The sequence below is a fragment of the Astatotilapia calliptera genome, chromosome 5 (assembly GCF_964374335.1).
Source record: "Astatotilapia calliptera chromosome 5, fAstCal68.1, whole genome shotgun sequence".
Classification (NCBI taxonomy): domain Eukaryota; kingdom Metazoa; phylum Chordata; class Actinopteri; order Cichliformes; family Cichlidae; genus Astatotilapia; species Astatotilapia calliptera.
In genome coordinates this window covers 3,304,651-3,317,036 of record NC_137426.1, presented here as the reverse complement: position 1 = coordinate 3,317,036, position 12,386 = coordinate 3,304,651, and the positions used below count along the sequence as shown (strand labels likewise).

At 38.2% G+C, this 12,386-nt stretch overlaps 2 protein-coding genes across 2 annotated transcripts; both read right to left on the bottom strand.

Moving 5' to 3' along the window:
• Positions 1–1,761: 1,761 nt before the first annotated feature.
• Positions 1,762–2,829, bottom strand: LOC113021762 (odorant receptor 131-2-like). The gene is made up of 2 exons (XM_026166476.1): positions 2,698–2,829; positions 1,762–2,541 (listed from the first exon to the last, which is right to left on the bottom strand). The coding sequence occupies exons 1-2, from the start codon at positions 2,827–2,829 to the stop codon at positions 1,762–1,764; spliced, it is 912 nt and encodes a 303-aa protein (XP_026022261.1).
• Positions 2,830–9,783: 6,954 nt separating this feature from the next.
• LOC113021628 (odorant receptor 131-2-like) lies at positions 9,784–12,003 on the bottom strand. Its single transcript, XM_026166327.2, has 3 exons — positions 11,995–12,003; positions 10,816–11,079; positions 9,784–10,566 (listed from the first exon to the last, which is right to left on the bottom strand). The coding sequence occupies exons 1-3, from the start codon at positions 12,001–12,003 to the stop codon at positions 9,784–9,786; spliced, it is 1,056 nt and encodes a 351-aa protein (XP_026022112.2).
• Positions 12,004–12,386: the final 383 nt, after the last annotated feature.

Sequence of the window (12,386 nt, the reverse complement as noted above, 5' to 3'; positions counted from 1 at the left end):
GGTTGGTTAGATGCTGAAAGACCACGTCTTTCATGTGAACATGGAGGGGAAACTCTTGGTATGTTGAACTCTCTTTATATGTTTGTGAAGGTTCTCAGTCATCCAGGTCATCATAGTTTAAGGAGCTTAAAAAGAAAAGTGTCTGGATCTTTAAGTCGTTCACACACATGGACCAGAACCTACTCTTTGACTTCCACTACCCTCTGGAACACAAAATTGGAGTAATCAGGACTGTTCCCTATGGGACTGTGGCAGAAGGGAAAAAGGAAGAACACACACATGTAGGGAAAGCCCATCTATGTCCACCGTGAATGACTATTCTTGAAAAGAGGTGTGCCTTCCGACACCAACTCTCTGCCATCTATAATCCAATTTTGAGAATGGCCCAAATGCCTTAATGCCCACTCACATCCTGGGCCATTTGATCTCAGTAAGTCACTCGATAGGGTGGGGCTATGTTTCACAATGGGTTCACCTGAAACCTTGGCTGATTGTGACCCACACATGTTTTCAAACCTAGGCTCTTGGGATTTGGCAGAGGATCAATAGGGGGTTCAGGACCCTCTTAAGGAAACTCCCAATAGCCCTTAAAAATCTGGGCCTCTGGGATTGCTCTTAGAACTGAATACACTTCTTGGATGAAACGTCTTCAAGAAACTTACAGAAGTCCGGATGCTTTTCTTTCCAAGCTCCTTAAACTGTCTTTGTAGTATAGGGCCCAGGATGGACTATGGCAAAGACATAAATAATGAGGATCATTTGTACATGAATAATGAAAAATGGTTGGTTTTGGTTTTAAAAAGCCTCATCTACAAAAGACTGAAGATGGTTTTAGAAGAAGATGGCTTTAGTTGATCTCTAATAAGAAACAACACATTTACATAAGTACTATGACTCTGACAAGAAATAAAGCAGACTACAGATCATGCACTTCTCAATAAAAGAATGTAATAGCACATTAAGGTAGGTGTCATCAGCATCGATCAACATGCTGCTATTTTTATGAGCACCACACTAATGCTGAAGAACTTTCCATTCTGTAAACCTTAGTGTTTTTACCTTAATGCATTAAGTCATTTAAAAATATCACCTGGAATGTATTAGTTAATTAAAGAGAAACTCTTAAACTCAGAAGAATGTATTTTGGATCTTATTTTATCAAGGAAAAATCACTGCATTCAGCTAGTTTAAATATAGATAATATGATAAATAACTGCAAGAAATGTCAGGAAAGACTCTGAAATAAAGTTTTACCATTTTTTAAGTCACCAAATATTGGCTTGAAAAATCCTGGCTGGGCTCTACTGACATCTTCTGGTGGGCACTTCTGACTGTTTTAGAGCTCTTGGGTTCCTTTCACATTGCTCCTAAAAATGTATATATTTAAAATATTTTTCTGTATTATTTAGTTATACTTACTCTTTTTGCATTGGTTCTTTTGGTAATATCTACTTCTTATGTTGATGGTTTTTGTTTTGCCTTTTTGTGCAACATTTTCTTCCATCTTTATTAACTTTGCTTTCATTTTGTCCAGTTTTATTTCCGTCCATATTTTCAGCTCTCTGGTTGAATTCTGCAGTTTTTGTCTTTCCGAACACTAAAGTGTCTTATAAAATTGCCATATAGTGAAAGTTATTGTTCGACACATTCACTGCGACATTAGATTAGAAAGATATGCAAACAAAAAAGGACAATAGAATAAGATAAACAAAGACTACTCAATCTCAGTATTTTAAATTAAAAGAGCTGATGGCATTGTTTTTAACTTTTGTTAACATTAGTCTTTGGTGAGTAGAACAGATATTTTCTCAGATATCTTCTGAATGCCTTGTCTCGTATCCCATAAACAAGTGGACTAACAAGTCGAGGCAGAACGTGAACGAATACTGAGACTGTGTAGCGAATAGTCAGTACTCCTTTTGGGAACAACTTTGTCAAACCATTCAGCAGCAAATCATACACGTAGGTGAGCATGCACAGCAGCAGCTGGAAGCCGTGCAGCAGTACAGTGTTTCTTGCTTTCCTGGCGTTTGCAGCAGCTGCCTGTGCAGCGAAAAGGATTCTGAAATATGTGTAGACAAGGGTGAGCCAAACAATAACCAGAAATACAATGTTGGATATAGTTCTCTTCTTTTCTAATTCAGGAAGTCTGAAAACAGTTTCTCTAAGGCAGAAAACTCTTGAATGAAAGAAATCTCTGGATTCTGTGGCCAGGATGGTGAATAAATCTGGCAGAATTGTAAGTGAACTTAGCATCCATATCACTGTGATCACAACGGTTACATTTTTGACTGTACAGATCTGTGAGTGCTGGAGAGGGAAGCATATGGCAACATGACACTCTACTGCCATCACAGCAAGGGTCAGTGGAGTGTTCAGGCTACAAATTATGGAAATCAACAATAAAATGATGCAAAATGGAACAGGAAGAGTGAAAATGATGTAGCTGAGGACTTGAAGGAGGGTGAATATTATGAGCAGCAGGATATCAATGATTACCAGATGAATGTACAGGATGTAACGAGGATTTGTGTTGAAAACCTGAAGAGAAGGACAGGATAGTTTAGACTTATAGGTACATTACAGATGATCACCTGAGAATATGCATGAAATAAATCACATTATACGATGTCCCACATACATCCCAAACATATTGAATTATACAAAATGAATATCAGGAATGAATAAAATACAGACCTCATGTTTTTTGAATGTGTGCACCAAGCTGCTGTTGATGTAGATGATGGAGACAGAGAGACCCACGGTAATCAGATTCTTGATGATGGCTGTGCTTAAGGAGTCCTGATACACCGCTGTTGTCGAATTCATACCAGCATTTGAACGGTTCTTGAGACGTCTGAAAAGTTTTCTAAAAACTGGACACTTTATTCATCAGCATTTCAGGTTCATATAACATAAAACATTAATATAGGAAAGCTTCAATACTGAAGGCTGATTATCTTGGAAACATTATTCTCAATAAGAAAAATAGCAAATAGAAGCCAGAAGAGTAAATAAATATACATATATGTATTCATTATATGCTTTTTTTTTTTCTTGTAAGCCCAATCATAATGGTAATGATGATGATCCTTCTGTTATATGTTTAATTTTTATGCACAATGTCATTTTTTAACCTACCAATCTGTTGCCAAGGAAAGAAAAACAGCAAACAGTAAAACAACGGTTCGTAAGGCACACATATTATTTATACTGTAACACTTGATAACATTTAAAAAAACATCAAGTGAACACAATGATGAAAAAGATCGTTATTATGTGATATCGTTTTATCTCTTTACACACAAACAATTTAAGAACAGGCACTCACCTGGTTATGATCTCATACCACACAGGTCTGGTAAGTCAGGTAGATTGTCACTTCTAATATAGAGTACTGGTACTAGTCAGGTAATAGTGAAGGGGTCTGGTTGTGTGTGTGCATGTGCACGTGGTTTCATGAGAGCCTTCAGAGTGCGTGTGCCTTAGCTCATTACGTTTCATAAGTCCTGATGCTTACACGCAGTACTGAACAAACCAATTTAGATGAATGAAATCTTAAATAAAATTCTACTACAGCTCTTTACAATCCACTTCTTTTGCCAGATACTTTTTTTCAGTTGTGACTGATGACCTAAGGAGGGTATAATGAAAGCGAACCTGAACTTTCAATCGTTTTCATGGCATGAGAGACAAACTTTCAACAACACCATGGTGGTTGCTGGTTTACTTGTGGTTCCTGGAGTATTTTAACCTCCACAGCATGCATTTTTAATTTCTCTTTGATATTTGGGCTGATTGGGGCCGGAGAAATGTAAAAACAAAGAATTACCAGCTTTATTATTTTTTTTACCTTATTTTTGTTTTTAAGAAAAAATCTGAGCCACATCTGAGGATATTCGTTTAAAATTTTGATAGAACAGTAGCAGTATAATGTCCTGTATATCAGGCCCTTGCAGAGCAAAATTGAGTATTTTGGTCTAAATAACCCAAAATGTGATGTCCACATATGTGGACGGAGGTAAAAAGTAGAATGGGAGGCAGAGCCTTCAGCTTTCAGGCCCCTCTTCTGTGGAACCAGCTTCCAGTTGGGATTCAGGAGACAGAGACCCACTCCTGACGTTATTCATCAGCATGTCACTTCTCAGGGAATATATAACAGAGAAAACTTTAATACTGACATTGTTTGTCCTCTCATAAATATTATTATCACAAAACAATCTATGGCTTTTAAATCAATTTACAAATATAATTTTGATAATATGTTTATTACATAGTTTTGTCTTACACTGTAATGCCTACCATAAACTAGTTTTCTCATTTTCTGGTGATTGATGATGACCATTATTTTAAATGCATCACACTTCTTATGGACCATGTCCATCCATCCTCTCATCCTATTCAGGGTCATGGGGCATTGGAGCCTATCCCAGCTGTCTTCAGGGCAGGGCACACCCTGAACAGGCCACCAGTCTGTTACAGGGCTAACACGCAGAGACAGACAACACTCACATTAGTGCAAAAGGTTGCCCTATTTCCAATTTTGAATCAATTAACACTAAAACAGGGACACACAGGGAAAACATGAAAACTCCACACAGATGTTAGAACTGAACTCAGGACTTTCTTGCTGTGAGGTAACAATGCTAACCACTAAACTACCATGCTGCCATGTGCTGCCACCATATCATTTTTTTAAACTTACTCATTTATCGGCATAGGGGAAAACAAAGGGAGAAAAATGGTACACCATAGACTAAACACTAAATTGAAGCTGCTAATTTAACCTTGGTCTTCAGTTGTTATTTTCAACATGTCTGCTATCGCCCTGTAGCCCTCACCTCAGTAGTGATGAAGTGTTTTGAACACCTGGTCAGAGACTTCATCATTTCTTCACTACCAGACACACTGGACCCACTACAGTTCGCTTACCGTCCAAATCGTTCCACAGACGATGCCATCTCTCATCTCCTCCACACATCACTCACTCACTTGGACATTAGAAGGGGGAATTATGTTAAAATGCTCTTCATAGACTACAGCTCTGCATTTAACACCATAATTCCCTCCACACTCACCACCAAGCTGGAGCTTCTGGGACTCAGCTCATCTATGTGTCAGTGGATCTCCAACTTCCTAACTGGCAGACCACAGGCAGTAAGGATGGGCGGACATGTCTCAGCCTCCACCACTCTCAGCACTGGAGCCCCCCAGGGGTGTGTTCTGAGCCCCCTGCTGTACTCTCTGTACACATATGACTGCGTGGCCACTACCAGCTCCACCACCATCATCAAGTTTGCTGACGACACCGTCGTGGTGGGCCTGATCTCTGATAACAACGAGACGGCCTACCTGAAGGAGATTAGGAATCTGGAGAACTGGTGCCAGAGGAACAACCTCCTTCTAAACGTCAGTAAGACAAAGGAGCTGATAGTGGACTTCAGCACTAAGCAGGAGAGGAACTACCAGACCCCCGTCATCAACGAGTGCCCAGTGGAGAGAGTGGACAGCTTCAAATACCTCGGAGTTCACATCACGCAGGACCTGTCATGGTCCTGTCACATCAACACCGTGGTGAAAAAGGCCCGTCAGCGTCTCTACCACCTCAGACGCTTGAGAGACTTCCAACTGCCCTCCAAGGTGCTCAGGAACTTTTACTCGTGCACCATAGAGAGCATCCTGACGGGAAACATCTTAACCTGGTTCGGGAACAGCACCATGCAGGACAGACGAGCTCTACAGAGGGTTGTGCGGTCAGCTGAGCGCACCATCCGCTCCGAGCTCCCTGACCTGCACTCAATCTACAGCAGGCAGTGCTGGACCAAGGCCAGGAAGATCGTGAAGGACCTCAGCCATCCCAACAACAGACTGTTCTCTCTGCTGAGGTCAGGAAAGCGATTCCGCTCCCTGAAGACCAACACAGAGAGACTGAGGAGGAGCTTCTTCCCGCAGGCAATACGGCCTCTCAATCACAATCACACCACCACACAGTACTGACCCACACATATGGTTCTTACACACACACTGGACTTTCTGGACATTGTTTTCACTTCATTACTTAAATCACTGCTGCTGTTATTGTGTATATGCTGCTGTTATTGTGTATATATTTATTTATACTTCTTGTGTATTTTGTTCATACATTCTTATATAGTTCTATATTGTGTATTTTGTTGTACAGTTATTTCATTTTTAACCTTAATTTATATTTTATTCCTTCCTAGTTAAATTTACCCTTTTTAATTTTTCATATTTATTTCCTATCTTATTCATAGCCTTTTCCTTTTTTGTTTTCTTTAGGTCACGAGCAGTTGTCCAAGCATTTCACTACATATCGTACTGTGTATGACTGTGTACGTGACAAATAAAAATTTGAATTTGAATTTGAATTTGCTGTGAGAAACATCTTCTATTCTCGCTCAAGCTCGATTTGTAAGTGATTTTATATGCATATATTTTTAAGTTCACACATATAACTCTCATTTCATAAGAGTAAATAGAAGAAGATCCAGACAATGTTTATTTCTAAACATGAAGTTATAACTGAAGTAATAGTTGATATACAGACAAAATATTATATTATGAATTTATATGCAAGAAAACACAGAAGAGGCACTCACGTGGTTACCGTCTCACATGTCATACATCTGTCTAGTAGGTCAGCTACTAATACAGAGTAGTCAAGTAATAGCAAAGGCCTTTGTGTGTGTGAGAAAGTTTGGTGAGAGTGTAGTTTAGTGAAGGCCTCAAACTGTTGCCCCATTATGTGAGGTGTGACTCATGAACGCGTTTAGATAAAACATAGCAACTTAACAAATTCACAAATGTGAATGAAAACATTTTAAATACTGCTTCAGCTCTTTACAATCCACTTTTTAGCGTTAGGGTTAAAGGTTAGCATATTTTACTTGTGTTTACTAGTAAGATTTTTTTCTAATATTTAAATTTGTGATCGTGCTGGAGGTATTAAAGAGATTCTGTTGCAGTGGTTTGAATCCTATCTATCTCATAGAGTCCAATTTGTTCATGTATTTGCAGACTCCACTTCATACACTTAGGTTGATTATGGAGTTCCACAGGGTTCTGTGGTAGGTCTAGTTCTGTTTACTTTATACATGATTATTTTAGGCAATGTCATTACAGGGCGTAGCATCTATTTCACTGCTATGCAGTTTATCTATGCATGAAGCCAGATAATGCACACCAATTTGTTAAACCTAAGGAATGGCCTAAAGACAAAATGACATGGATGGCCTCTCATTTTTTACTTCTAATTTCAGATGAAACTGGGGTTATTGTACTCAGGCCTAAAAATCTTGGAAATATGGTGTCTAACCAGATATCTACTCTGGATGGCATTACCTTGGTCTCCAGAGATACTGTGAGGAACTTTGGAGTCATTTTTGACCACGAAATGTCCTTCAATGCACATATTAAACAATGTGTACCGTCCCTTCCTGAGCCTGGTTCTGCTGGAGGTTTCTTCCTGTTGCTAGCTCATAGGGGGTCATATGATTTGTGGGGTTTGCTCTGTTGTCTTTTTATTATTGTAGAGTGTTTACATTAGAATTCAAAGCACCTTGAGGCAAAATTGAATTGAATTAAATGTACGCAAAAGGGGGCAAACTATTTTTCACACCACTGCAATTATCAGTTAACATAAGGGTCATTCCATTTCAAATCATCAAATTTTCAGAACAATTTCTGCACAATCATTTCTGATGGGTTTAAAAAAATTACATTCAACATTTTGGACATATGTAATATTTGCTATGAAACTATAGCTTCATACTTAAAATATTTTTAAAGATATATGTTCTTGAAAATAATTTTTGGTCAACACACTTGCAGCATGTTATGTTTTTCACTTTGGAATCTGAGATCATGTTTGAACAGTATTATATCAAAATCTATTAAAGACTATAGTGATGGGATTTCCAGCTCTTTTTAGAGAACCGGCTCTTTCGGCTCGGCTCACTAAAAAGAGCCAGCTCATATATATGTATATATATATATATACATATGTATGTATACCACTCATATATATTCAAATGATTTAAAAAAAAATGTTCATTTACCTGTTACTACCACACACCAAATCCGGTCGTTGGTACTTGCTGGCTTGGGTAGCCACTAGGTAACAAAAGCTCAACACTTCGCCTGCATCCTGGAGCACTTCTGTTGTGCTTTGTACGTGTTTTGGAGTTTTTACATGTTTTGGAGTTTTTACATGTTTTGGAGTTTTTACATGTTTTGGAGTTTTTACATGTTTTGGAGTTTGTACGTGCTTTGTCTCTAGGGGCCACCGTAAATCTACTTTTTATTTATTCTCTCCACATAAAATGTAATAAATAAATCATATATTACAAAAACCAACTATTCGCAGTTCAACTTTTAGCTATTTAAATTTTCAGCTTTTTCCTTTTAAACAAATTTTAAGTAAAACAACACAAAACACTGCAAACCACAACACAATTACATATAAATGAAAATATGAAAACAAAAAGAAGATGCACATTCTCTGTCATATGGGCCTGCATGAATAAACTTTGTGAATCCTTTAACATCCACAACTGTATTTACTATACCTTTCTAATGTGACATTGTTGTCCCTGGCTCTCTCTCTCTTCCTCCCGCTCTGTTCCTGTGCTACTGCGAGTGTAAATTCCACCCCTCCCCCCTCTTCCCAGCACAAAGCACAAGGCTCATGTGCTGAGTGAAGCGGAAAAAAAGAGTGAGAGAGAGAGAGAGAGGGTGAGAGAAAGAAAAAAAAACCCCCGGCTGGCGATAAGGAGCCGGCTCGTGTCGTTCACTTCAAAGATCCGGCTCTAAGAGCCACTTCGTTCGCGACCGACACAGCATCCATAATTTAAGACAAATGTATTATTATTACCATATTATTCCATTTGAGCACACATAAATAAAAAAACACAAAATATTCTTAAATACAGTGGAACCCCGACTTACGAATACCCCATGTCACGAAAAATTCAAGTATGATACCAAATAACACAAGTAACAAAACTGAAAAGCTGGATCAGATCACTGACAATGAGCCAGTCCATTCAGATCAGTTCAGTGGTGTTCTGCATTCACTTCATCACTGCAAGTTCAAGCACTAATGTAGCTTACAGGAAGCCAAAAGCAATAATTACTAATTAACAGTACTATATAAAGTATCCTGCTCTGCAATTTCAAAATTTCCCTCCACATAAACCACCACATAAAATCCATTAGTGAGCCAATGGTAGCAAAATGTTTGCAGGAAAAAGGCTCATTTGATTATTTTCCCATCATGCACATAATTGGAGAACCTGTTTTACATAAGTAACAACAAAACTGTTATACCATTTTTCAATTTAGCACAGTAATGCTTTATGGAAAAACGGACTGTCAATGAAGTAGCATCTTACTTTGGAACATATTACACTAAACACTGAGCACCAAAAATGAATCCAATAACACCAAATTCTGAAAACTCATGAAAATATGTTTTTATTTGCTGTAGGTTAGGTTACTGCAGTTTTCTCCTTTGTGATACAAACAGGAAGTTACAGTATTTCTGCCTACAGCTTCAAAATGCAGAGACTAACAGAACACTGTTTCACTGTGAATGAGAGTTTAGAAAGATCAAAAAAATTGTAAGTCAGGATGATATGAGAAACATAAAGTGAATTTCACTACTCCCATTACTTATACTTAGCCCGTATCTAAAAGAAAATGGTAATAAAATTAAGAGAAATTGATAAATGTGTAACGTCAACAATGTCTGTCTTGTCTGGGTTACCTGTGTACAAAAGCATTAGCATTTTTTGTATGAAACAAGTATTTTTTCAGGTACTTTCTGAACATCTTATCTCGTATCCCATAAACAACTGGACTGATGATTCGAGGCAGAACATGTATTAGTATTGAGACTGTGTAGCGGATAGTCAGTACTCCTTTTGGAAACAAGGATGTCAAACCATTGAGCAGCAAATCATACACGTAGTTGAGCATGCACAGCAGCAGCTGGAAGCCGTGCAGCAGTACAGTGTTTCTTGCTTTCCTGGCGTTTGCAGCAGCTGCCTGTGCAGCGAAAAGAATTCTGAAATATGTGTAGACAAGGATGAGCCAAACAATAACCAGAAATACAATGTTGGATATATCTCTCTTCTTTTCTAGCTCAGGAGGTCTGAAAGTTGTTTTCCAAAGGCAGAAGACTCTTGAATGAAAGAAATCTCTGGATTCTGTGGCCAAGATGGTGAATAAATCTGGCAGAATTGTAAGTGAACTTAGCACCCATATCACTGTGATCACAACGGTTACATTTTTGACTGTACAGATCTGTGAGTGCTGGAGAGGGAAGCATATGGCAACATAACACTCTACTGCCATCACAGCGAGGGTCATTGGAGTGTTAAGGCTGGAAATGATGGCAATCACTAGCAAAATAATACAGAAGGGCACATGAAGAGTGAAAATGGCGTAACTGAGAACTTGAAGGAGGGTGAACATGATGAGCAGGAGGATATCATTGATTACCAGATGAATGTACAGGATGTAACGAGGATTTGTGTTGAAAACCTGAAGAGAAGGACAGGATTTAGAACATGAAAGGTGAATTATTCCACTAAACATTGAACGGTGGATAAAAAACAACTGCTTCAGTGACCAAACTTGGACGTCCAAAAATATCACTTAAAAGACGTCACTCCAACGTCTCTTTGCACGATGGAATGTTCACCGTGCAGAACATATCACATTCTGTCGTCTAGTATGTAGTTCTAAATGGATGTAATAAATAGATGCAAAATTTATGAGCAGGATACAGACCTCATGTTTTTTGAATGTGTGCAGCAAGGTGCCGTTGACATAGATGATGGCGATACTGAGGACCACAGTTATCACATTCTTGACAATAGCTATGTTTAACGGGTCCCGATACATAACTGTTGTCAAATTCATGGCAGCATTTGAAAGGTTCTTGAGTTGGCCAAAAAACCTGTAGACATCATTGATTGTTATGGCAGGTTGTAACACAGAAGGTGTTAACTTTAAAAACACGGCAAAGTGTTGATATCTATGAGCATTCCTTATCTGATTAATAATAATCTTAGAAATCTTAAATATTCTGCAACACTATTACACCAACCATAAAACACCATATCCAAGAATCAAAAATAATTCATTTTGCTTAAGCAAATAATTTACATTTCAGAAAATGCATTTTCTGCAATGTAATCCACCATAAATTATTTATTCTCATCAATTTTATAAAGTTCAAAAACCTTTCTGCTCCAGTTTACAACAAACTATGCTTTTCTGCACTAAACTCTGCTTTAGTTAAGTGTGAACTGCAATAAGACATTTTCATTAAAGAAAAAACTCCACATGTTTGTCCTATAACATTAACTTAGTCACAACGAGCTGGATAATAGTAGCATTCTCATTCAAAGCAGTAACTTAAATCATAGTTGATAATTGCGCCTGGTTGTGTTACAATCAGAGTTATTATATAGCTGATCACATAAAATAAAGTATACTACACTAAATGATTCAATACAATACAAATCTCAAAGAATATATAAATTGTTTTTATAAACAACCCCACCCACCAAAGAATAGGTGCTCACCTGGTTATGGTTGACTTCTGTCTTGTAGCACTTGCCAGTGATTTGATAATTTATAATAGTGGTTATATGCAAATGACGTCAGGTGTGTCTATACTGTATGTGTGAGAGAGGGAGACAGTGCCTAAATGTTTGTGAGTAGTAGGAGTGCTCGTACCCATTAGTGCATGCACGTGTGTATTAGGCACTTTTGCTAGCTCACAGAGAAGAGACAAGAATCACTGCAAATGTGTCAATATCATGCTTTGTCTTATGGTCCATCTCCTTAGGTTGACATGACACCAACACATGCTCTAGTGTCTTTGTTTAAAGTTTGAAAAGTCAGAGGATATTGTCAGCATTTAGGCTACAACATCCACTAACCCCAGCTCTCCAGAAACACCTGAAACATCTCTCTGTATTATATGTGTATCAGGGCCCTAGGCCATGTGCATGCATTAAAGGACTCCATTCAAAAGGCCTGCTCATTAAGGGCCTTAATACCCATTATTTTTTGTCTTTTACATCAGTATGACAAAATATAGATAGATTTTCTTTAGAACATGCTGTTACGGTTCGGCGTTGGCAGTGTATTGTTTTAGGCGTTTTGTTTTGGCGTGACTGTTATGTGTTTCCTGTTTTACTTTGAAAGTCTGTGTTATCTTAGTGTGTTCAGTTTACGTTTCCCTGTCTCGTCAGTTCAGTGTTGCCCCAGCTGTGTTTCCCTCTTGTTGTCCATTTCCTGATTGCTCCTTCTAGGTATTTAAACCCTGTGTTTCAGTGTGTCAGGGTCGC